Below are 26,978 nucleotides of genomic sequence, written 5' to 3' on the forward strand. Positions count from 1 at the left end.
AGTTCTTTTAGTTTGTATATATTTCAGGATTCATCTTTTCATCAGCAGTGGCTAAGCACGGATTTATTTATTTACAAACGATATCTTCACAAATTGTTTTAAATAGTATGAAGATTTGTAATGTTCGTTTTTGGCAGAATGCCAAGTAAAACACTGATGTGTTACTCAGTTTTTCTTGTTCTTACAAAGAAAAAAAAAATCTCAGAAATTATAGCCATAAGGAATGACTCAACCATATAATATGCAATTGTTGGAAATCACTGTAATGAAAAGAAAGTTTCACTTTCAAGTCATCTCTGAAGTAATGAAGCTTAGAAAATGAGAGAATTCAGAAGCTTCAAAGTTATTCTGCTTAATGCAGTTATTTGACTGACTGTTATCATCATGTATGATTCAAAATACACTTTCCAGGAACTATGTTGTGCTTTCTCTTTTATATTCCTACCTCTCTTTACCTCGTATTCTAAATAAATCTTTAATCTTTGTCTTCTCTTGTCTCTTCTTGCTCTTTCTGTTCTTTTCTACTTTAAGCCTGTTCTGCAAACTAGCTGCTCTTGTTAGACATAGGATCTCACTTTTTGGTAAGTTGTTAAGAAAGATATTGGTAAAGTTAAAAACATAAAGAATATATAACCATTGCTTCTATCATCTCACTTGAAGCTTTTCACAAGTTATAGGCAAAATTCTATAAAATTATTCATAAGCTTCCAGTACAATTGAGTGGATTGAACCATCGCTCTGAAGGTAACAGTAGAATACTTAAAGTCTTGGAGCAGGAAGAAGTAGCAGCTTCTGGGATTTTCAGACTCCTTTAAAAGATCTCATGCCTTTGTGGTTACTTTTAGCTTTTCAAAAGTAATCTTACACTAATTGTTTTGATTTCTGTCAACTGTTGAATCCAATAGATTAATTTCTCAATAGGGGGATGCAAGGAAAAGTAACATACTTCTTTCAAAATGATGAAAGGAAAGTAGGTACTACAAGTCACAAAGTTGAGAATGTTGCAGGGTCAGGTGGTGAAAACGAGCCACAGTTATTCTTTTTAGTTCTTGTATGGAAATGTACTTAAGAAATTGAAAGTTAGTTCTAGAAACAGACCCAATTCTCCCTCCAGTGACCTAAGCTGAGAGAATTATGCCATGTTGTGTTTAACCTGTGCATCTCCAGTAATGACATTTTGGATCATTAGATTGTCTTAAATTTCTATACTATTATGCTCTCATAGTATCTCTTTCTAACCAGGTAGTGATTCTGCTACAATGGTAAACTGCCTGCACATCTTAGCTCAGTCTCTTGACACACGGTAAGTTTGCAACATTTGTTCCAGCTACAAATTACATAGGTGTTGCAGAGTTTTTTCAGGAGCAGCCGGATTGCTTCTGGGTTTTTTATTCCTTATTTGTAATTAATAATATTAGCAGTATCAATAATTCAGATATTGACCTCCATATTAGCAGACTTCATCTAAAGAGTTTCATCTACATTTTACTGTTCGATGCCTGTCATTAAAACATTGAAAACTTCTGTCACCCTTTCCAAGGGCATTTGAAGACTTTATTGGGAGATATACATGACACCAACTTTGGAACTGCAAGTATTGATACCTGTAGGTACTGAGACAGTTTAGTGCATACTGGAAAATTTGGCATTAGAAGTATGCAGAATGTATTAATACATGGGCATAGTTACATTTGTTAACTTTTACTGTTTACCATTGAAATGCTTATGATGTAGATTAAAACACAGGCCGGGATAGTTTTTCTAATTTCAGCTAGTTTCTGGCCTGGTTATGTTATACAGCAGCCCAACAATGACTCATTGTGAATAACAACACTGGAAATCTTTATTAAGGGCTGCAAAAAAATTAAGGAATGAGACTGTGATGCTGGTATTGCAGTTGTGTTTTCTAAATTTAGGGTGCTTGAAGATAGGTAAACATGTATCCTGACTTGCATACTGGGTTACTGTGGCTTCCATGAAAACTTAGGGATTAGGAGTTATTTTTCTTGAGCATATTGTATGGAGGAGTTTTCTCACCACCTGTGACGTTTGCTGAGAAGACATTATATTATTTGAAAGCAGATCACAAAAACTGGAAAGACAAGACTAAGGAAGCAAGTTCTTTGTTGTTATTATTTTGTATGAAATATTCCAAGCTAACTGTTGCTTACGTTGCTACGTAGATGTAATTGTCCTTTTCAGTTCATAATGTAAAGTTCACTGATACATGTGTGTATGTTCAGACTGATAGAATGTAACTAAGAAGCATATATATATACACACAACTATTGAAAATCAATGCAAAATTAATATTTTTCCCTTATAATTTTTCAGAACTGTTATGAAATCAGGATCTGAGCTTGTTAAAGCTGGATTGCGTGCCTTTTTTGAAAATGCAGCTGAAGATCTGGAAAAAACTTCAGAAAATCTTAAACTTGGAAAGTTTACCCATTCACGAACTCAAATCAAGGGTGTTTCACAGAATATCAATTATACTACGGTAGCATTGTTACCGATCTTGACATCAATTTTTGAACATATTTCACAATATCAGTTTGGAATTGATTTACTTTGTAAGTCTTTTATTTTTTAAGTTTATTGTGTTATAATAATACAAATGCTTTTTAGTAATGATTCAAAGGATGAAATTCTGTTTTCAGTAACATACACATTTCCAGCATTAAATCTGAAATAAGCTGCATAGTACCTTATTTATATTGCATGTTTAAAAATAATATTCAGTAAGTTTAAGTTAATTATGTACAATATTGCTCCAAATATTGAGAGAGAGAAATTAAAATTTCCTCTTAAGTGCTCTCTTGCCAACTGTGTGGATGAGACTAGTTTCCTACAGAAAATTAAATTATGCTTATTTTTGTTACATATTTTTACCTCATTAGATTAAAGGAGACAACTCATTATTAATTCCTTGTGGTTTTTCTCCTACACTTGAAAACCACTTTAGTTCTTTTAATTACAATTTTCCTTACTTTTAGCATCATTTAGTTTAAAATTACTGAAATGCCTCCTTGAGATTCAGCAATATGCTTTCCAAAATTTTGTATATATTTGGGTGATCACAGTTCCAAAGCAGAAGATAACTAAAAGATTGATAGCTATTAAAAGACTTTAAAAAAAAAAAAAAAAAAAAAAAAAAAAAAAAAAAAAAAAAAAGGATGAGGAGCCTTTAGATCATGTTCCTAGAGGTTAGACACACAGACTTATGTGGTTTAGCTTAAAATTGTACTCTGCAAGTGTGATAACCTGCAATACCTTATTAACAACTATCTCCTGGCCTCTTGGAATGTCTGATGATCTGTTAGGTTTTGGAATGAATATAGATGAAAGACCAGATATCAAGAAACTAATGATAAATAACACGTGTGTGGAGTATTGACAGCCTAGAATATTCAGTGATACATATGCTAAAAGTTTTAGACAACATTTATCAGACTGCATAAAACAGTTGCTTAATATTTGGGAAGTAGTCTTTAGTTGAATAAATATTGATAATCTACTTCTTATTTTCCTCTAGTGGGTGATGTACAAGTTTCATGTTACAGAATTCTTTGTAGCCTCTATTCTCTTGGGACTGGGAAGAACATCTATGTTGAAAGGTATTGAGTGAAAAACTCAGCATGTAAAATTTTCTCTTCTTTAGGAGTGTGGGTTTTAGGTAATAAAGCAGTTTGAATGAAAGGTGAATCTGAAACAGTGTAAGCATGTTTAAAATAGACATTAGCTGGAATGTAGTTGCCGAAATCTTAAGAGTTCAATTCCACACAAAAAAAACCAACGTAAAACTAAACAAAATCAAACAACTTATCCTAGCAGTGTATCTGCAGGGAGTTTATTTTTCCCATAGGGAAAGCTAAATTTTTCAATGAGTTGACATTAAGGTTCCCAAAGTTCGGCTACTGCATGTTACCAGACTCGTTACTGTGGTAAGCAGGCTGAGTACTAAGTAGGCTGTCTCTCTCACACTTAAGTCTATACAGAGTTCTCAAAATAGTTGTCCTGCACATAAAATCCTGAGCATATGTAGAGCATTCTGACAGCCTTTAACTGTACAAAGGAAACCACTTTACCAGATACTTGCATTTTAAAAAGAATATGGTCTACAATTCCTTTAATCATCTAGTTGCTATGATATGTTCCAAGCTCTGGACTTTAGATCCTCTTCCATTAAAAAAGGCTCAAATCCATATCTGTGACTTCAGAAATGAGAACCCTAATTGTTGATCTGTCTATCACAAGACAGGAACCAAGGTAATCATAACGCTTCCTTATGCTTCTGAAAGCTTTAAGTTAGGCACTTTGCATGGTCTTTCTTATAATCAAAAGTTTAAGATTCACAGGGCCTGAGATATAGAGACTAAACCGGTGGAAATATAATTCTGTAGTCTGGTTAAGAGAGGCTTTGCCGAGTATGAGGAATGCTGGTCTCCACTTCCTTCCAGAGTTCAGTCAGTAATTCTTCCATGAAAAATGCAAGAGCAGTCTAGGGGACAGACTGTCTCTTCCCTCCCTCTCTGCATGCATGTACGTGTGTGCACAAGCTCATTCTCACAATGTCCACAGTCAGTCATTTATATGTCCATCACTAAATTACAAAACTATACTTTCTTCTCCTTCTGGGCTTGAAAATCTTAAATACTCTTTACACAGATCTGATAGGCAAAATGGAAGTGCTTTACCCCTACTTTAACCAGCAGTTAGGGTCTTCTCACAGGAAATAAAAGGTGATTATGAGTGAGTTGCCTTTCAATGAGAAGAGCTCACAGTACAGGCTTCCCCTTGATTGGCAAGAGCTATAAGCACTGGACAGTTACATTAAACGTTGATGTTAGCAGCATCACCTTTTCCTACTATGGCTGTCGTTTTAGAAGGGGAGAGTGATCAGATCAGATATATCTCAGGAAATGAATTAGTCCCCTAGGGCTGTGTGAGAGGTTTCCAACTGTGAATTTCATTTAGTTTGGTTTTCACTAGACTCACTCGGGCTCTTAAATTAAGGCTGTAGGCAGACATCAGTGTCTAGGTGGGAAGTAGGATTTCAAACACACTGCTCAATATTTCAGCAAAACTTAGAAGTGAATGATTGAGCTGACGTGAACAGTTATTCAAGTTAAACAATGCTCAGAATTAGGATCAAAGTGCAGTTTTTCTTCTAGTGAATTTTGTCAGGGGCATTAAGTAGTTTACCTTCGATTGCAGGATGAGTCATAGTTCCCTTTTCACAGGGGACTATCACATTTCGTGGTTGAAATAGTTCAGCTGATCCTACAAGGCTACTGGGTGCTGGGGCTCATGCCTAATACTAATTTGGATTGCTGCTGCTGCCTTGTTGTGACAAACTTTCATTGCCAAGGGTTGTATCCTTTGTACGAAGAGTGTTTAGCTTGTTTAGGATGTTGGAGATGTTTCTGATTTCTCTGCGCACCTTTCTTCTCTAACTGTGTCTGTGGCTTGTAGATGTTGAGGACTGGATGCAGAATTCAGTAGTCCTTGACTACTTGGAGCCTTAATGCTCTACTGGCAAGTGTAGCATTATTTCTATAGGCATTCTGACGGTGAATTCTATACCCAGGTACCCATTTCTTTTTGTTCACTGCATCAGAAATTTAGGTCCTAAATTTGGGGTTGAAAACTCCTTTTTCGTAGCCAGTACCCAAAAGTTCTATGTTCCTTAATGGTGTCTTGGTCTTTTCCTGGTTAGTTTATAGAAACCTTTCCAAAGGATTTTTAGCACAAATGATGAACTATCCATATCAATAGTAAGAAATACAAACATCTACATAAGTTAAGAAATTATAGCACTTTTTTTTAATGTATATAGTTAAATATGACAAAATTAACTGCTGTGTCCAGACATACATACATATCCAGATTGTTCAGTTTAATGCTTTGATTTGACCTATTTGAGGCTTCTGAAAATGAAGACTGCCAAAGATGCAAGAAAGTCTGTTATAACAATGGTATAACAGGAAGTGCGTCTTCATGACTACCATCAGCTGGTGGTCTTTTCTCTTGCTTTGGTTTTTCAAAGTCTAGATTGATTTGATTATGTTTCAAGTATTTTCCACTTCCTCCAAGACTTGCACGTTAGCTTCTGACAGTTCTTCCTCATTCTTTGGAGCAAATGTTTCCAGTTAGCTGTCATCTTAACATATTTTGTCTAAAGGGTTATTTTGACTTTTCTTTAAGTACCTTTTACTCCATTCATTTTGTTGAATCACTGAGTTCCCCGAGTGATTTATTTTACATTATTTGCTTTTTATGTCAGTGACTAACATCTGCTCTGAAATTCTTTTTATCTTTTCTAATATCCATCCTGCGAAGTCATAGGCATTCTCTTGGTTTCTCATATTTAGGACTTCCATATGACAGAAAATATCTGTGTACTTAGAGTAATTTTCTTAGCCTTGCTGTATAATTGTTCATCTTCTTTTGTTTTCTTGGTATCCTCCTTTCATACAAAAAGATGGATGTGCATCATGACATTGTCATGCATGTGATTAAATAGTCTCAGTGCATTTGATGTTAGTCTTTTCAAATTACTTTTTAATATATATTTGTGTACATATATATATGCACACACCAAGGTTTTCCTTCTTGATCTAACAGAGGACAAAGATGTAATAAAGTTTCCGTTTCTGGAAAATTTATGAAATCTCTTATATGTTAATATTACATCCTTCATTACAATTTAAATTGGAAGAGAACATTGCTGTGTTCTAAAACATAGCAGGAATTCTAACATTATCAAAAATTTGGTTTTTTAATGAAATGTTCTGTGATTGCTATCTGTGACGCTAATGCATCTTGTACTCTGTTGCAAAATGTACACTATATAGATGGTCAGAATGTAAGGGAAATGACATAGATATATAGGAGCACATAGTTTCTTTTTAATCTTGTGGTGATTGATTTCTGCATTTTCCATTTCTTTGATGGCAGTAAAACAATGGTAAACTGTAGTAATTCTGTACAGAGACCGAATGAGCATTCACCCTTGAAATAGAGTAATACGTGAATCATGGTACATGAAATATCCAAGTGAACAAAAATCCTTTTTTATTATGTTTTTGAATTCTGTAAGGTCATTGCTTTTGCCAATTTCTTCCATTTCTCCTACAACAAATGAATTTGGAGGGTATATAGTTGCATATCTCTACACATTCCAGCATGCTTGTGAAATAAAAATTGACATAGGCTCTTGAAGATGATGTAGTAGATGGGTCACAATCTTTGACTTTAGGTCATACAATGAGGAAGGGGTTTTTTGACATAAAGAAATCTTAAAAAGTTGAACAATACAGTGATTTGTTCCATTTGGTACATATATATAAACATAGGCTTATAAAATTATTTTATGCCATTGTCTCTCAAAGCATCTCTACTTAAAGAGCTCTGCTAATATGTTTGGAAAAACCCATGGAGCTTCAAAGGATGAAAGGTGTGTGCTATCTTTATCCAATCTGTATGTCAAGCGTAACAAAATCTGTGAGGTATCTTGTATAAATAGTGCTTCAGATCTTCAAAATGTACTTTAGTTTTAAGCCAATGTGAGTCTGGTTTTATGCTGAAAAAGACTGTCTCAGCATCTCTTGCACCTTCATCTGTACGTTTCCACACCTTTCTTTTTTTCCGGTAGATAACGTTCATGCAGCCAGATGATGAACATGTTTTGTTGCTGTTGGTTTGGCTTGGATAGTTTTGTTAGTTTTGGTTTTATGGTGAGGATTACTTTTAGCTGGACCAGTTCCTTCATCCAGCTTATTAAGATGCTATCTGAGTTTTAGTGCTAGCACAGAACAGACAAATAGGAACATGGAAAGGTTGGGGGCAGGGGGACTGCAGAATTGCCCCTTTCAGAGCACACCCCACAGAATGCCGTGAAGTCATGAAATCAGTCTTCAATAAGTAGTAGTAGTGTTTCTTATCATTTGAATGTGTAAATGGTATAACGTGTGAAGTAAAATAAATATATGTGTATATATATATATATACAGAAAAGAAGTGAAATCTTGACAAAGAGTATGACTGCCAAAACAAATTCCTATTGATTATGTGCATTTGCAATAAATCAGCAATAAATGGTAATGCTACTTTATAATGCATGCTAGACTTTCAAAGCCTAGTGAAAGGCTTTTCTTCTCAAGTAACTTTTAGTGTCTCTTATATACAGGCAGCGTCCTGCACTTGGTGAATGCTTAGCATCTCTTGCAGCAGCCATTCCAGTTGCATTTCTTGAACCTTCTCTCAACCATTACAACCCATTGTCTGTCTTCAACACAAAAAGTGCAAGAGAAAGAGCGAGTAAGTACTGTTCCTCACACCAAAAAAAAAAAAAAAGGTGTTTGGTCCTCTTCAAATAATAGTACTAGAAAGATACTGTAATAATAATTAAAAAAAAAAACCCAAACAAAAAAAAAAACAAAAAAAAAAAACCCACCAAATGTATGCCTGTATGCCTCAGGAGAGAACTCCTAATATTGCCCTTTCATTACTTGTCATTTCAGCCTTGCTCTGCTTAGTTGAAACGGTGTCAACATTGTTCCATGTTCCGTTTCTCTTAGTATATCTGGATATTTTTCTGAACATTATGTTTGCATTCTTGCAAAAAAAAAAAAAAAAAATAACATGGCAATGTTATTTTTATTTAGGGTTTAAATGTAGATGAATGTAGGTGTTCTCTTTTATTTTGTTAATTAATATTTTGCTTTTCTACACTTACCTGCAGTTTTAGGTATGCCTGATACAGTAGAAGAGATGTGTCCAGAGATCCCTCATTTGGATGGACTAATAAAGGAAATTAATGATTTGGCAGAGTCTGGAGCAAGGTATACTGAAATGCCTCATGTAATTGAGGTTATCTTACCCATGCTATGCAACTATTTATCCTACTGGTGGGAAAGAGGGTCTGAGAGTGTTCCTCAAAGTGCTGGCCCTTGCTGTACAATGATAACATCTGAGCATCTGAGCATCCTTCTCGGAAACATTCTGAAAATCATTAACAACAACCTGGGAATAGATGAAGCATCTTGGATGAAAAGAATTGCAGGTACTGTAAATATTTTTAAAAAGCAATTGTACCTAATAATATTTAATTACTTTGCTACATTTTACCGTGTTACCCAGTGATATAATAATAATAAATTGGAATTAAAAACAGCAAGAAAGAAAGATAGAGTAGATAAGTAATATTAAGAAAAATATTTTCTTGGTTTTGTTGTTATTATTTTTATACATGCACCACTGTAAGCAGAGATCTTTCTATACAATATAATGGATTTTTGAAAATCTTACCTTCTCTGTATATGGTGAAATAATCCCAGGAGTAACCCAAGTTCAGAATTAGTTGCTTTGCCTGAGTAGCTGTGCCAGCTATTAAATGAGCAGAAAGATTTCTCAAAACGTCCTGTAACATTTAGTAGTTAGCTAGCTAAAGAAATTTACTGTATCCAAATTTTATCATTCATCTTAAACAGTGTAAGAGTATATGTGGAGGGTTGACCCTGGCTGAGGGCCAGGTGCCCACCAGAGCCGCTCTATCACTCCCCTCTTTCATTAGACAGGGGAGAAAAGGTACAATGAAAGAAAACTTACGGGTCGAGATAAGGACAGGGAAAGATCATTCTCTAATTATCATCACGAGCAAAACAGACCGAACTTAGAGAGGGAATTCATCTTATTTATTACTAAGCAAAACAGAGCAGAGGAATGAGAAATAAAACCAAAATCTTAAAACACCTCCCCCCACCCCTCCCATCTTCCCGGGCTCAACTTCACTCCCGGCTTCAACCTCCGTCCCCCCCAGCGGCACAGGGGGACGGGGAGTGGGGGTTACGGTCAGTTCATCACACGGTGTTTCTGCCGCTTCTTCATCCTCAGGGGGAGGACTCATTGTTCCCCCGCTCCAGCGTGGGGTCCCTCTCACGGGAGACAGTCCTTCACGGCCTTCTCCAACGTGAGTCTCCTCCACAGGGTGCAGACCTTCAGGAGCAGACTGCTCCAGCGTGGGTCCCCCACGGGGTCACAAGTCCTGCCAGCAAACCTGCTCTGGCGTGGGCTCCTCTCTCCACGGATCCACAGGTCCTGCCAGGAGCTTGCTCCAGCGCGGGCTTCCCACGGGGCCACAGCCTCCTTCAGGTGTCTCCACCTGCTCCGGCGTGGGGTCCTCCACGGGCTGCAGGTGGAATCTCTACACCCCCTCATCCTCCCTCCATGGGCTGCAGGGGGACAGCCTGCTTCACCATGGTCTTCACCACGGGCTGCAGGGGGATCTCTGCTCTGGTGCCTGGAGCACCTCCTGCCCCTCCTTCTTCACTGACCTTGGTGTCTGCAGATGTTCTTACATCTTCTCACTCCTCTCTCTGGCTGCAAAAGCTCTCTCTAACTGTTTTTCTCTTTCTTAAATATGTTATCACAGAGGCGCTGATTAGCTTGGCCTTGGCCAGCGGCGGGTCTGTCTTGGAGCCGGCTGGCATTGGCTCTATCAGACACAGGGGAAGCTTCTAGCAGCTTCTCACAGAAGCCACGCCTGTAGCCCCCCCGTTACCAAAACCTTGCCACGCAAAACCAACACAGTATAATATGCAATAAGGTGCTTCAAGAAAATCTATGTAGAGGTAATAATTTCCTGCTAAATTTTAATGCTCCATTGGTACTAGGTTTTGAGTATTATTTTAAATACTGGAAGGTCTTTAGCTAATAATAAGAGTTCTATTAAAATTTAGTAAGAAGTTTGCTGTTTCATTGTAGTGACCACTGCTTGCAGTTTTTTAGTGGCTGCTTATCTACATAAGATAATGTACTAGAGTGGTTCTTGCAAGGATTTTTGACTCATGATGTCTGCATTTTATTACTCATGCTTGTACAAAATAAATCCACGATCTTGACTTAGTTATTCATTCTCTGCATTTTAGCTTGCCCAAGGCAAAAGAGGTAAAAATTATTCCAGAACACTGTCTTCTGACTATTTTCTGACATTGTGTACAAAAAACCACACACACACAAAAACAACAGTATTTTTGTGAGGACTTTTTGTCTCAATCCCTACTTTGTTTAGGTTCTAAGTTAGAGACATGTGACTTGCCAAAACCCTGGCAGTTTAACTGACATAAGACTGAAATACTTATAATCTTTATTAATAAATTTATGATGCTTCAGAAATATGTGAAGCATTATGAACTTTATGTTTTCTAGAACTGCAGAGTTCATATTAATATGATGAAAAACATCAATTGGGCATTAATCATAGGATTATCTATATTTTTATGTATAGTTTATGCTCAACCCATCATCAGCAAAGCCAGACCTGATCTGCTCAAAACTCACTTTATTCCAACACTGGAGAAATTGAAGAAGAAAGCTATAAAGATTGTGATGGAAGAGGAGCAACTGAGAGCAGATAGTAAAAGTGACACCCAAGAAGCTGAGTTACTCATTCTTGATGAATTTGCTGTTCTTTGTAGAGACCTTTACGCCTTCTACCCAATGTTGATACGTTATGTAGACAACAATAGGTAAATAAAACCTAATAATTAAACTCTTATTATTAGTTAACATACTGGGGTCCATAAGCAGATAATCAGAAAGAACACCATGCATTTAATGTTATGCTGAGAATCAGATCCTGAGTACTTTAAGATTCTTAACTTATAGAATGATGTACCTTGATTTCACACCTTTTTCTCACATGCGTTTGGCTTATTGGTTGTGTTGTAACTCCGCTATTATCATAGAGAATGCATATCCTCACCAGCCTTGTTATATATGCTACTGCAGCCCAATGATATTACAAATGAATATGCCTTTCAACAATTAAAAAAAAATGGCTAAACCTCTTTACTGCTAAGGAAGGAATGAAAAACTATTTATCCTCAATTGAATCATTCTATTTGTAGATAATACCACAAAGATGTTAATGTTTTTTTAAGATGGAAATAAAAAGTGTTTGGACAACATTGGTTTGCCTTTGGAATTAGAAGTTTTTCTCCTCAAAGATTTACTGAGGGATTATTCTGTCCCTACACATTCCTTTTCCTTTGTCCCAGAACAGGACCCCAAGATGCACTTCAGAAGAGTATCTGAAGTATCTATAGTGTTTCAGTATCTACAGTATCTTAATCCTATCCTGAATAACATCGTTCTTCTGTACATAATCTTTGTCCACTTATATTTTTTAGGTATTAGTATATATTGGGTTAGTTAGGAGCATTTTCATTGCATGCATCATCATTTATGCTGTGAATCAATTTACACTAAGAATTAGTTGCTTTTTCTAGAGGAACTCAAGGCTTTAGTATGTCAGACCTTGTTGGCAAGGAAACAGTTCAAATTTTTAAAAAATACAGATTTAACTGGGCTGTGGGGAAATCCAACTAGAAAGAGTTAATGAGCATAAATAATAATAATTCTTTCCATGTCTGCTGTCAGATGCCCACTTTATGTATGGTCATATTAATGCCTTTTTTTTTTTTTTTTTTTAATTTAGAGACATTTAAGAGGGCTGCATCTGTTAGTTCATTTGCCCAAGTTTTCTGAGCATCCTTGTGCAGACAGAGTGAAGTTGCATTAGTTCCTGGATTACAAAAATAAACCAATTGAAACAATCAGTCCTTACAGCTCTACCCACTCATTCATTTCCCTGTGCTCTTCCTCCTCTCCCCATTATAGTGTTCTTGTCTGGATCAACACAAAGTTTTGATAACAAAGTTTTATTATGAAAAGAAAAAAAGAAATAGAGAAATACTCAGAGAAAGACTTTTGCTTTTCAGCCAGGTCTGTTTTCTAGTTTGATTCACAGAACAGGCACAAAAACCTGTGTTGGCACCATGGGGAGGAGGAGCAGGGAGAAATAAGTAGCCATGAATTAGGAGTTTTGTTGGAGATGAGTTAAACTGCCATGAAAAATGGCCTCTATAACATGGTCATGGAAAATTGAAGTGATTCGCATTAAATGGAGAGATTAAATATACATTAAATTAATATTAATATAACCTGATCTATTAAATAGAGATTGTTATATTCTGTTGTCTTATTTTAAATGTTTTATTTTAAATTTCTCTTGTTTTTATAATTAGAGCCAATTGGCTAAAGAAACCAGATGCAGATTCTGATGAACTCTTTCGAATGGTAGCTGAAGTTTTTATCCTGTGGTGTAAATCACATGTAAGATAAGAGACATACTTTTCCCTCCATTTCATTCTATCTTTAAATATAAATGTGGTTCATGCAGATGAATTAAACTTCTGGTGATTTTTTTTTTTCATCTTTAGAATTTCAAAAGAGAAGAACAAAATTTTGTGATTCAGAATGAAATCAACAATTTGGCATTTTTAACAGGAGACACCAAGAGCAAGATGTCTAAAGTAAGTTAATAAAACTTTGTGGATCAGTTAAATCTTCAACATGTGTTTAGTATGTTGTAAGAAAATCTACTCAGATTGCAGCTGCTGTGCTGGTAGAAGAAATAAAAAATAGTTTTGTTTCCTGATGATAGACATGACAACTACTATGCAAAATATAGGCTATGTACCTTAGAGTTGTTTATTAAATGTCTGCTAAGTAGACAGGGCCACAAGATTAAAATAACAGTCTTGATTAGAAAAAGTTACATGTATAAGAGAATATAGGTTGTAATATATAATATGGGTTGTTGATCTTTCAGGAAAAAAAAAAGTAGGCTATTTTGTAAAAGCAAGTGAAGAAACCTTATTTGCCTGATCTTTTTCTTGTGATTGCCAATCAGTATTGGTCTGTCAGCTGGAGGAATGCTGTCTTTGCATATACCCCTTTATTCATACATATAACATGCCACATGTGCCCTGTTTTTCTTGTTTCTTATTAATGACCACATTCATTTCTTTTTTGTTCATTTTCAATATGACAAGATGCTGACATGATGGCTGGAAAGTACATTTGTTACCTGTATAATAGAGAAAATGCATGTTGTCAAGGTAAAAAATGCCACTTGGACATTAGCTGAGGAAGATTGCCTTACTCAGCTAAAGCAAGTTGAAGTCTAATTCCAAATCAGTGTTGGTAAATGCAACAAAGAACCCTTTATTTTATTCATATTGATAATGTGTTTGGAGTAATCCTATTTTGAAAGTGTTCCAGAGAAGTGGTGGGGTTTATTGTTTTATATTTCACTATATTTTGATTGTAACCTAGCCACTGTAAGTCCAACTTTAGAGAGTCAGACAAAATGTGCCATTGCATTTCTTCATTCTCTTAGAACACATTTGTTTCTTTTCCATTGTATTTTTTTAAGTTCCAAAACTTGGTTAAGCCAAACCCTGGTATTGGAAAATGCACAAGCAAAAATAACAGATTTTCTGCTTGATATTAGTTCATAACAGGCACTGAGCAGCAACTCAAACTATGTAGAGTATTCCACATTTGGAGAAAAGGAAATTTTTAATGTTGTCTTGTTTTCAAGATGCAGGTCCTTGAAATTGTGTGATAGAATTGCAATGTTGTATTATCCTCATTAGCAAGATGAGTAGTGGGCACAGTCCAGGCTATGTGGTGATCAATTGCACACTGAGTGTAACACATAGCTCTGTAATTTTATCATATGGCAATCATTACACATACATTTAATACATATACTTTAACATTTATACACTAGAATTGGCCGGGGGAGCCAAGAATTAGGGGTACTTATTTTTAAAACATGATAGATTAGAATCAGGTGATTCACATTTAATTTAAATTGTGTCTCACTGCAGTATTGATAAAATGATAATATGATGTAAACTTAGTGTCATAGTTTAGTCAGTCTGGCATGACAGGAATGACAAAACAAATCTTTACAAAATAAAGACTAGGTATCCCTCATACTGCTCTGATTTGGATAAAATCACAGGAATTTAACATCAAGAATCTGTATGACACATATTTGCAAGAGTGTGGTTTTGAGATTACGTTTTCAAAATTCTGTTGTGTATATTTAAATATACAGATATATTATGTATAAATACTTGTTTTAATATATTTATACATAATAGGGATGAAGATGCACATGTAAATATACTTTTCTTCATATGGGTATACAGTACAGGGAGATTATAAATTTTTTTTATATACATATAGTTTTTTGTAAGCATATAAATGTCAAATCATAGCATTCAAGGACACTGTGCATGGTTATTGCTAATATGGGAAGAAATAAAAGATTGTATTGTTCATGACTGACTATTTAATTATTATGATACCATACCTGCAGGAGTGATTGCAGAACAGCTGACCATTTAGATAGACATTTGTTTCATGATGAATAATCAGTAGAGGACATTACATTAAGGAACATTATTTCTATAATTTCTTGCTTAAATATTAACATTCAGCTCAGGCAGTAGTATGCTAACAGAATAATTAGCACTTTTCTCTTTATCACCAGTTGCTCTTTATTTACATTATTTTAGTGGAAGCAATCACATTGAGTGTCTATCAAGCATGAGAATGTATAGATAGCTGTGAATATGAACATTGGCTGCTAACAACTGGCCCAACACAGAACAGTTTAGGGTCTATATTAAGAGTAAGGCTTTTAAGAGTTGATCTTGGGCTGCTTTAGACAGCAGTCTGTCCTACAGCAGAAACTTAGAATTTTTCCTAAGATGTAAGATACTCTGATAGTACTAGTGTGTAAGGTGTGACATATCAGGTATGGAAGGTTCTATATCTTTACATATACATATGCAAAAAAAAAAAAAAAAAAAATGCAGAGGATGAAGGATTAGGATTACTTTATTTATCAGTAGGTAATATCAGTGCTAACAAATGATTCGTCATTACAATCAATAAATTCATTAAGTACCCAATGTATTTTGATTATACAATATTAACTTTTTAAATATTTTCTCAAATAAATGTATTAACAGCTGAGCAAGTTTTTTAATTTTTCTTTTCTAAAAAAATGGCAGCAGATTGCTCGGAGGGGAATGGTAAGTTAGAGAACTTTCAGTCTGAGAGAGACTGGTACCTTAGATTGCATTGAAATAACAGATTTATGGTAGAAGTGTTGAAATGGAGAATTTAAACACATTCAACTCCACTAATCTGTTATTTTTGAACCCTTCATAGGTTTCTTAATAAAATAGCATTTTGATTAAGATGCAATGAGGTCTTATTGTGGTTTACATTTAACTGGTATAAAACACAAAACATATACATTCACATGCACATAATCAATGTGTAATACATATGTGGGCAATTGTTCTGTGTAAGTTTTAGAATCTAAATTAATATGTGACTGCATATATAACCTCAGTTGCTAAGCACTTGCATATCCTACTGAAGTTTTATTTGACTGGCCCTCATTATTAATTTTTTGTATCTATTTTTTAAAGCATTTGTATAGACGTATTATAGAAGTTTGAGACAGTCATAAAATCCAAGTTTGTGTTATGAAACAACATTGTGGTTTGTGCTGATTTGTAATATGTAATACCTACCATTTGCAAATTTGGATAATTACAGGATTTCATGTTAGTATTTTCTGCAAGAATTTTAGATCTCTTCTTTGAGACTATTTCAATTGCATAGAATACATTTCCTTTAGATATACTATGGTAAATCATGAGTGGATTACTTTTATGGTCATCTCTAATAAATGAAATATAATTAATGTCTTGCACACTTACCTTCAGTGTATATCTGCTGAGCCATGTTTGCAGCATCTACATATTTCACGCAATTGAAATTTTAAATTAAAATTTGTTATTTGTCTGAATAAGGTATTGAAGATTCTAAGATGCTTAACAATTTGATGATTCATCTTTAAGTCTTCCTTGACTTGTAGATTTTTTTTCTTCACTATGTGATATGAATGTAGTAGGATATAATAAGAGATTTTTAATAATAGCTTGGCTTCAACGTTTTGAGGCTAATTCAAGTATCACAAGAAAACAAAGTTACTATTAGAGCTGTCATAGAAGGGGGGGCTTGTTTGTGTTTATTGTTTTTTTCCATTTGTTTTTAATCAACAGTTTTCTATAGTATTTTCCCATGCCTGGTCAATGATTCTTTTCAATAACAGTTGAATTTTTTTGCCGTTGTTTTGTTGTTATCTTCTTAAGATTGCCTGACACAATTATAATATAGTGTTGACGATGGAATACATGCTTTTTAAAGTGCATTTATGGTATTAACGTAAAAAACAGGAATTAAAAGTTGTGCATGTAGGAGAGTTACAGTTGAGTTCATAATGTTCTCAAAATGGGTACTGCTGAGGGATATGAGTTTGTTTTCTCTCAGACTATCTTCAAAATGGTAATGAGCTATGCAATGGGAAAATACATCTATAAATGAAATGCTGCATCTTCACAGTGATAGATTGATTTCTATTTCTAAACATAATTTTTCTCAGTCATATTTTGCTGGGAAAAAGGAGTAGAAAGAGCTATTTTGGTGAAAAAGTGAACATTTTTCATTATTGGACTATCCAGAGTTCCAGACATCTTCCTCCTTTTACCAATATTCAGGGAAAAAATGCAATATATTGATGCACTTACTAGGTGTACTTCCTTATGTGCTGAAGCAACAAATAGTAGTGCTGAGTAGCAACAGATAAATTCAGAAGTTCAATTGTTTACTAAGGATTAAGATGATTAAAAATTATTTCACTAAGATCTTGTTTGATTATCCACTTACTTGTTTTAGCTGCAAACTTATAATATTTTTATTGTCCTGATAAAGCTGAGTAAGTTTATTACTAACTTGTAAAATTATCATCTTTTCATCTCTTTTACTTATGTTTTTTTTCCCTTTATTTTTCTTTCATACAGGCCATGCAAGTAAAGGTACAGGTCAAAGTGCATGATGTGTCTTTGTTTTAGATTTAGAGATGATCAGGCTCCAAGCATTATTTCCATTGATCATAGCAGTGGCGTCACAAAGTGAAGGCCCAGGTTCCACCTACTATAAATTTTCTCAGAATTAAAGTGTCAGTATTTGACCGCAGCAGCTGAAATTCCCTTTGGCACTCCCACGTGTTGCTTCACGTGAAAATGTAGTAAAGTTACCTTTTGTAATAATTTTAGATGTACATTCCGCCTCTGCTGTCTTTCTGCGTTCTGATAAGTTGAAGCAGACATTGTAAAAACAATGCCTAAGTAGAGTCAGCAGAAACATGGATTTGGCTTATGATATTCAGGAAAAACATATGGCAGAAATGTGCTATAACCTATGCCCTGTCTGTAGTTTAATAGAAGATTTTATTAGGACCAATAAGTTTAAATGAGACAGAGAGTCCAAACCCTACCTTTTTTCAAAGTTAAAAAGATCTTTACTGAAGATGTGAGGTGTGACGAAACTTTTGAATAATCCTTGTTTCTTTTACATATTTAATTGTATTCAAAGCTTTCTTTGTCTCCAGTGGACCGTAGTTCACCTTCCTTTGCATTGTTCATATTATCTTTTTTTAATATGGATTTCTAATACAGATGAGCACTTTTCAAACTGCGATGTGTGAAGCAGAATGGTGAAGCAGAATGAACAGCAAAATGAAGCGTAAAACCCTTTCGTCTTTCCCTTCACCCTGTGTGCTGAGAAGCACGCAAGATGCTGTGAAGAGGTTTTAATCAATTAAAATGGAGGCATGAGTGAGCAGTTGTTTTAAACTAATAGACCTGATTTCACCCTTTGCTGTTGTCCACCTTCCCTAGGTATATAGAGTAGGATCTAATGAATGCTCTCATGATAATCTTAGAGAATTTAAGGTTTAAAGAGGGTTGGAAATACTAAAAATATTAACTCCATCATCTTAACCAGCTTTAGCTGATTATATTTTTTTAGTATAAATAAATTCTTTCTTCTTTTTGAATGTATATTTAATTATGAATCTGCTGGAGATTCTGTAATTCTTTTTCTGTATATGTTTGTTGAAGAAGCATCCATTTGTGTGTTTAAATCCTCAGACAAGTAAGATCATTATGTGCTGTTAGGCAACCAGATTATATCATTCTTCTTGTTGAGGTCCTTTTAGCACAGTTAATTATTTAGGCAAAATATTTCAAATTTAATGGTCTTTACATATGAAATGAAGGTATTGTGTTTACTCATATGGGTGCATATTAGAACTGAAAGAGACATCATTTTATTGTCATTTAGGTTTCTGTCTGTGACTCTACTTATACGTTTATCAGCAGGAGTTGTGAATTCGCGGATAGCGGAATTTGATTGCAAAGGCAGAATGGATCTTTTCATGTTTTAAAAATGTTCAGGTTTTAAGGTTCACCTAACTTGTTCATACCTAGTTATTTATCTCAAATGAAAATAAAAAAAAAATCGGATTTGTAAAATGTCCTCATGCAGAAAAGCAAACCAGTAGCTCTCCTTCTTTTCCTTTTTCTTTTTTTTTTTTTTAATATATCTCTTATATATTTTGTTATTCCTGATTTAAGACGCACAGTGACGCCACTGGAATACAGTGATACATTGTGGGATTTGTTTGTCTGCTGTCAATGTAGAGTACAAATAATGCCATTATTATAGCCATTACATCACTGCTATTTCTAAGGCACTTCCAAAAGCAAAGCTTTGAGGCAAAGTACTCTCTTGCAATTGTTAGTTCCTTACGAAAGGAAGCCACATCCATTGTGTGTTCCCTCTGACCTGCAAAATGCTCAACGCCAGCTACGTACACAGAGATTCACCGTCTACAACACAGAGTTTGCCAAAACTTACCACTTAGTAGACTATATGCATGGCTGCCTTTTCTTCTTCCAGTGATTACAGTGATAATAGTGTGGTGATAATTGGTAAATACAGGATTGCAATGGATTTTGCTGCATCCTTATGTGGAACTACACAATGTATTATGAAAACAGTAGTCAGTAAAACTTGATTGACAGAGGGAAAAGGATGTGGAGGGTTAAATGCAAGCATTTGCTATTTTGTAGTGTTGTACAAGCCTGGAGGCCTAGTCCTGAAATCTTATCTTAGGCAAAACTCCCCTTGAGTGTAATAGGAGTTTAATCTAGGTACAGAATTCAGAACTGGGCTATTTTTATGTTGGTGTTGTTTACCATATGTTCATTAAATATATCGGTCTGTTCTAAAGATTTTGGTTCACTGTCTCATAAATGAAAAGTTATGTGTGAAATATTGTTGTAGTGTCTGTTGTAAGAAGATAGGGCAGATGTTATTCTGTTGTGCTGTTTACTACTTTGTTTCTTTTGTTTTCCTCCTCCTATTACTCATGATCTCCAAAGACACAAAAGACTTAATTTTTCATCCCAGTCTTACTTATATTAGCCAAAGCCAAAGGGCAGTGCTTTTCCCAGAAGCACTCATTCACTGGCATTTTATTGCATTGATTCAAAGCCTTTCAGATACTGGTATTTTTCAGTTGAGACAAATCAGACAATATTCATTCATTCAGGCCCTGGATAGCTATCTTTACATAAGTTTCTAACAAAAATGTAAACATCCTGAATTTGTCTCTGTAACGGACTGACTCAGCTTTTCATTTTAGCGTTGTTTCTGATTTGAGAGGTAAGATCCAGAAAATATAGTTATTCATATGTATGAATGCACACAGAACTGTTTAACTGCTATTAAAGTCTTACACTTATTGCAATTTCTGCATTGCTGCACAACAAAAGTATTCCTTCACATTTCCCGCTCAAGACTGTACACCCTTCCTCGAACGTAGCATTTTTAATTAATTGTAATAGATCAGGAACGTAGTTTCCTTGGACCATTAGGGAAAGAGCGTGTTGGAAAAGTGTGTGATCAGAGAATTACAGTCATTTACTTTTCTATTTTTTTAATTATAGTCTGGAGGACAAGATCAAGAGAGAAAGAAATCAAAACGTAGAGGGGATCTATACTCCATACAAACATCCTTGATTGTAGCTGCACTTAAAAAGATGCTTCCTATTGGTTTGAATATGTGTACTCCTGGAGATCAAGAGCTCATCTCTTTGGCTAAGACTAGATACAGCCATGTAAGTGTATACTTTGTAATAGTTTTTAATGCAAAATAAGCAGAACTTTATAAACTGAATTTTGAGGCAACGATATCTAAGCAGTCAATGTAATTAAACATATCAATGTACTGTAAGCAATTATACCTGCTAATTGTGCTTTCACAAGAAAAAGTGGTGTGTATAGACACCTGCCATCATTTCCATGTCATTTTCCAGTTGTATACAATGTATAATTTTACATATGCACATTCATTTGAACCAAATACTGACATACCGTTAGTTAGCTTTCATTCTCTTCAAAGGTTAATCCTTGTGGTCAAAGTTAAAGAAAACCTTTATACTATGCCCTTGAGGTAACCTGTGTACTTTGAAAACAAGAGAGGTTAAGTTTCAATGTTAAAATAATAGCTGTTTTATGTTGTACGTGTTCTTATGACATAAATCATAATCTGAATTGAAAAATACTTCTACCTTTCTACAGAAGGACACTGATGATGAAGTCAAAGAACATCTACGTAACAACTTACATTTGCAGGAAAAGGTAGTGTAAAAATGTCTGTCTTAAAGATGCTGATGTGCACATTTAAAAAAATAGAAGGCACAATTGTTTTGTTTATCATGATATGTAAAAAAACAAAAAAAGTGAAAGCTATTAAAAAAATTGCCTTTTTAACATCTTTCTTCATAATTTTTTTCATGACAATGATTAGTTTATTTGTAGCTTTGGCTGATATTTTCAAGTTTCAGGAAGCCCTATAGAATGGGAAAAGTGTAAAGACTTGAGATGTTGGTAGTTGTAAAGCCATAATTACTTAGAATCAACTCAATTCAAGAAGAAAACAAAATTAAAACTATAGTATGTCAGCTTGCCTTCTTGAACTTCACTTGCACTAATGATTAAATAGTATTTCTAAGAATATATGTATTTTAAAGTGACCGTGATAAAATAAGAAAAGCTTGTGTCATCTTAACACTTGAGAGTTCTGCTAGCACATTCTTGTTCCTACTATTTATATGCTGAACACACTGTCAAAGGTGATACCAAAATGGAGTCCTCATCGTTCTGTAAGTAATAAATAATTTAGATCATTGCCTACAGTCTTTGAACATAATAGGAGTAACTCATTTATCTGTCATGGGAGATGACTGTCTGGTTGCTATAAATTTGTGCTTACATAAGTCTAAATTGGATGCACTGAGTAATTCTAATGTGGTTTTCCTATTTCTCTTGCAAAAAACCCAAAACCTTTGGCTGTAACTCTCCACTTACTGAAGTTCCAGATGTCTTTTACAGACTCCATAAAACAGCTTTCCACTGTCGGTAGAGAAGTCCTGCAAGGAGTTTAAACTCAATCCCAGTACTAAATGTGGTGCTTTATTTTTAATGCAGTTAAACGGGATACAGAAGTCCCAGGGTGCTTTATTTGGTTTCATGAAATAAAAATATAGAACCTTGCTTAAGAATTGAGTTCAGTTACCCAACAGTATACAGAATCTAATGCCATTTTTTCTGAGCAACTACCAGATGTTAATCTTGACTAAAAGGGGACAGATGAAGTGGGAGTATCCATAACACTATTATACTATGAGAGTAAAAGTGGTGGTAGTCAAATTCAGTATCTTCACTCAGCAGCTTACAAAATATGTTGGTTTTCAGTCTGATGATCCAGCTGTGAAATGGCAGTTAAATCTGTACAAAGACATTTTGAAGAGTGATGAACCTACAGACCCTGAGAGAAATGTGGAACGTGTGCAGAGGATATCAGCTGCTCTGTATCATCTGGAACAGGTAAAAAGTTAAATGTCTATACTGTGATTGTTTTAAAGTACCATGAGGTGGTTTATTTCCCTGTAGAGATAATTTCAACTTCAGTAAGTGTCATTATTAAATTTCCAGAGAAAAGATATTTTTGCACATGCGTGCATGCACACATACAGATGTGTATATATGGAACGTTTTTCATGTAATCTGTTGAAGTGCCTCGATTTAGCTTCAGGGAAAACTCAGGATTTATTTTCCTCTGCAAAACTTTGTGAACAGTCGCAAGAAGTATAGTATATAAATCAGCACCGTTCAGTAGAAGAGATGTTTACATGTGCACTTATTTTTAATAATACTGGTTTTAGCCCTTCTCCTGTTTCTGCCCCTAAGGATGCTGTAGCAACTTTTGAATTGGTTGCCTGTTCATTCAAACGATACAATTTAAATACAAAAAGCCATTTGTACTCTTCCCACATGAAGTGAATCCATTCCATTCACAAGTGATATAGCACAGAAATTCGTTCACATGACCAACTGAATATGTGTAGTTAGAAATAGACAAAATAACCAGTTTTTAATTTTACCAAGGAGTCTCACACATGACATATTCTGGCATCTCGAGCTTTTCTGTATAAACTGAGAGGTACTGTACAGAAGGCCCCCATTAATTTTTCTTACTAATTTAAAACAAAAAAAACCCCAAAATAAAACCCCAAAAGAACGGGTTTTTTTCAGATGATGAGGAGCGTTTGTAACATTTTCTAATTTGCTAACTACATTAACACTAGCTAAAAAGAAAATTTGGAAGAAAAGTTGAAGAGTTTCCATTGTATGTACTAGAAGATATTTTCCTGTAGGTTGAACAACCACTGAGATCAAAGAAGGCTGTTTGGCACAAACTCCTGTCAAAACAACGCAAAAGGGCTGTTGTTGCCTGTTTCAGAATGGCACCACTATACAACCTGCCAAGGTAAAGGGCTTAAAGGTTTATTTTTTCATAACTTTTGTTTACATTTCTGAATGCAAGTATTGCTTGTGTGTATACCTACACGTTTGTTGATTGTTTAGGCCTATGTAATTTTGTTTCAAAGACAAGAATTGGCTAGTTAGCAGCTAATTCCTCACAGTAGCAAAATACTTGCCTCGTGATAAATAACCAGAGGGGGAAAAGACCATAGGAATTACAGTCCTTCAAAACCAAAATGCTTCATTTTTGTCAGCTGTTACTCTGTATAGTTCCTCAAGTTTTCTGTGAAAATTCTTAAGATGTTGCTGTTTCTGTTCCTTTTTTGCCTCTGGTTGCTCTTTTTATTCTTTATTCTCCTGTGTTTGTATTCTTTTCTCTTTTTTTAACTTTGTATGGCTATTCCTCTCCTATTGCATGAGCGCTTCGTGCTCTTTAGCTTGTCTGAGGCTACTACGTCAGGATGTTATATGCATTAAAGCAGCTATTGGGGCAGAGCAGTGCAGAATGGTATTTTGGACTTGTGTGTTGCTCTGCTTCTTACTCCAGTTGAATGTAGATACCACAAAGTCTGAGATACAGTGCGTACTGTGCCTGGACCCATCTACTGCTTTAAACAGAATATTAAGACCATGCAGCATTGGGGTAATTTCTTTTACCCTGTTCTTTCTCAACAGATCTTGTTATTCAGATACAGCCTAAATGCATCTTTAATTAACCTTGCTTCTCACCTTCTTCTGCACTTTTTCACCTAATGTTTTTGTTCAAAGATTGTTAGCAAAGTATTTAACAGAACAGTTGCATTGCATTTTTAAATGCCTGATGTCAGCTAAAGGTCTGTAACTGTGCCACTAACGTATTGGAAGAATGTTAGGTTTGCACAAGACAAGTAAAAGGGTAGTTATACTGTAAAAAGCACACATCCTTCCTTTACAAAAAATAGTAGTTCTAGACTATAATAACTTCTCTAAGTTGTCACACTACCACCAGGCAATCTTTAAGGACCAGAGAAATGAAAAGGCTTAAGTACAACAAAAGAACAAACTGGCTAGTATCAACCATTTCATCTTCAAGAATTGTGTTTGGAAAAACAAGAGCAAGCGGTATGAAGAGCATCTATTTCATTATAACATTTTTCTGAGGGTTTTGGGTTTTGTTTTTTTTTTTTTTTTTTTTACAACCATATTCTGGATTTATAAACTCTTAAAATGTTCAGAATATATATGAGCACCCAAAAATGCCTTTTAAAAAACCTACTTTTATTTATTATTTTTGAGGTTGATGGAACACTTGTCAAGGGGCAAAATGGGTTATGAATCTGTATTTTCCTTTTCAAGAAAATATGGAGTATAACTCATTGAAGTAGAACACTTACATTATCTCTAATTTTCATTAAAAAATTCTCTGTGTTAAAAAGATTGAGGTTGGTTCTTCTCAAACTTCATGGTAGATTTTGTGATGGAGTTTACTCCTAATTTAAATACTGGTGTGAGGCAAAACTGTCCAGTTATTTTGCACGTAGATTCTAAAAATGAACTGCCATAAAACTATTTTAACCAATTAATTGTGATGTTTGCACTTCAAAACAGACAAGAGTGAAAAAACACTTTGGGCTTAGACTCATCAAATCATAGAATGCTTTGGATTGAAAGGAAACTTTAAAAGTCATCTAGTCCAACCCCTCTGCAATGAGCAGGGACTTCTAGATATATTGCTCAGTTGATAGGTGCAGAAAAAACTTTTAAAATTCATTAGTTTATAGACACATATTTTTTCTCGATAAATCATACGATTCTGACAAGAAAATAAGGCTATTATGAACTTGTAACTATCTCCATCATTTAAATTGTTTGTGTTGTTAAGACTTCCCTGAACCTTAGGGAGATTATTTCAAGTGGGGGATGATTAATTCCAGGAGCTATGTAAATCCCTTTGAACCAGAGTTTCAAATGTAGCTCTCCTTATCTTGTATATTTTCTCATTTTAGTTGCAGCTTTATATTGGGAGTGTTAGTTGTAAATTAGTCAATTCTAACATCAAATTTAAAGAGTGGTAAGCAAACGTTATGGTGGTACCCTTTCATTCATCCTAGAAAAGATTAATATCTTCAGTGAATAATGCGATCTTTGTTTTGAAAATTTTCTGGAGCTTTAGGTGGCTTTCAATATAATTTAATGTTAATCTCATTTTAATCTAATTTTCTTCCAAATATATTCATATATATATATATATATCAGCTTTTAGGTATTCCAGTAAGATATTTCAGAAATTGAAATGTCTCTTGATGTGCAGGTGTTTCCTAAGTCATAGAAAAATTACTTTAACTTCTACCGTAAATATTCCAAGTACTCCCTTTTCTGAGAAGTACCTGGAGATACAAAAGAAGTAGTTGTATTTTAAAATATTTTTAATTTTCAAGGAAAAAAAAACCCCATTAGTTAAGTTAGTTAATACTAATTCTTCATGTTCTGTGTTTAATGAATGTACATGGCTTTGAAAAAATGCCTTCTGTGATAAATGTTTTCTCCAAGATGTGTGTATTTAAGTTTGATGTTTTAAGGAAATGAATTTGTAAAAAAAAGTTGTCTTATTGTCTGTCATCTGTATATGCACATAGATACAGCGAAGTTGTACATGGCAATTTTTCATACACAGTTTATAAATACATTCTTTTTGACTACTTTATTGAATTTAACTTGTGCCTTTCTTCAATGAAAACCTATATGCTTTTCTTCAGACACAAAATTAGCAATTTCTTCCTGAGCACCTTTCAACGTGTTTGGCTGGAAAAAGTACATGAAAAAACTCAGTATGACAGGCTTATACTCAAGTTAACGGTAATGTAACTTGTGGAGAGCCTCTTCCTTATGTGCACACTTATTCCTTCCCAGCCATGATTTGATGTTATCATAAAACATGAATTTGTACAATTTTCAGAGGGGATTCTGATTGGTCAGTTTTTGAAATTTGATAATAAAATGACACCAGCACCAGCAGGAAAACCTAGAAGATTGGCTCAATAGCTACTCCATTATAAAATAATAATTCATGGGCAACATGTATTTAAACAAGTCATAGTATATACAGCCAATTTGTATAGTTTTTGTTAGTGGTGCAGGATAAAAGTAAATGAAAAGGCTCTTTGGAACAACCTTTGTAGCCTCATGTAGTGCACCTCAAAACAAAATTTTCCCCAAAATGTAATGTAAAGATGGAATGGTTTGGCCATTATTACATGTAGTCTCATTGCCATGAGCTGTATTTTCTGTGGAAATTTAAATTAATACTACTATACTACTGT

General features: G+C 34.6%; 1 protein-coding gene across 1 annotated transcript in view; it reads left to right on the top strand.

Annotated features, from left to right (window-relative positions):
- RYR3 (ryanodine receptor 3) overlaps positions 1 to 26,978 on the top strand; it is a 247,414-nt gene that overhangs the window by 180,744 nt on the left and 39,692 nt on the right. The window contains exons 61-73 of the mRNA XM_075754124.1: positions 532 to 581; positions 1,243 to 1,303; positions 2,335 to 2,573; positions 3,536 to 3,617; positions 8,192 to 8,322; positions 8,747 to 9,067; positions 11,291 to 11,531; positions 13,092 to 13,179; positions 13,287 to 13,379; positions 20,799 to 20,969; positions 21,433 to 21,492; positions 22,609 to 22,740; positions 23,571 to 23,683. Of these exons, the coding sequence (XP_075610239.1) occupies positions 532 to 581; positions 1,243 to 1,303; positions 2,335 to 2,573; positions 3,536 to 3,617; positions 8,192 to 8,322; positions 8,747 to 9,067; positions 11,291 to 11,531; positions 13,092 to 13,179; positions 13,287 to 13,379; positions 20,799 to 20,969; positions 21,433 to 21,492; positions 22,609 to 22,740; positions 23,571 to 23,683 (1,782 nt within the window). The remainder of the gene's footprint in view (positions 1 to 531; positions 582 to 1,242; positions 1,304 to 2,334; positions 2,574 to 3,535; positions 3,618 to 8,191; positions 8,323 to 8,746; positions 9,068 to 11,290; positions 11,532 to 13,091; positions 13,180 to 13,286; positions 13,380 to 20,798; positions 20,970 to 21,432; positions 21,493 to 22,608; positions 22,741 to 23,570; positions 23,684 to 26,978) is intronic.

This window comes from Balearica regulorum, chromosome 5 (assembly GCF_011004875.1).
Source record: "Balearica regulorum gibbericeps isolate bBalReg1 chromosome 5, bBalReg1.pri, whole genome shotgun sequence".
NCBI classification, from domain to species: Eukaryota; Metazoa; Chordata; class Aves; order Gruiformes; family Gruidae; genus Balearica; species Balearica regulorum.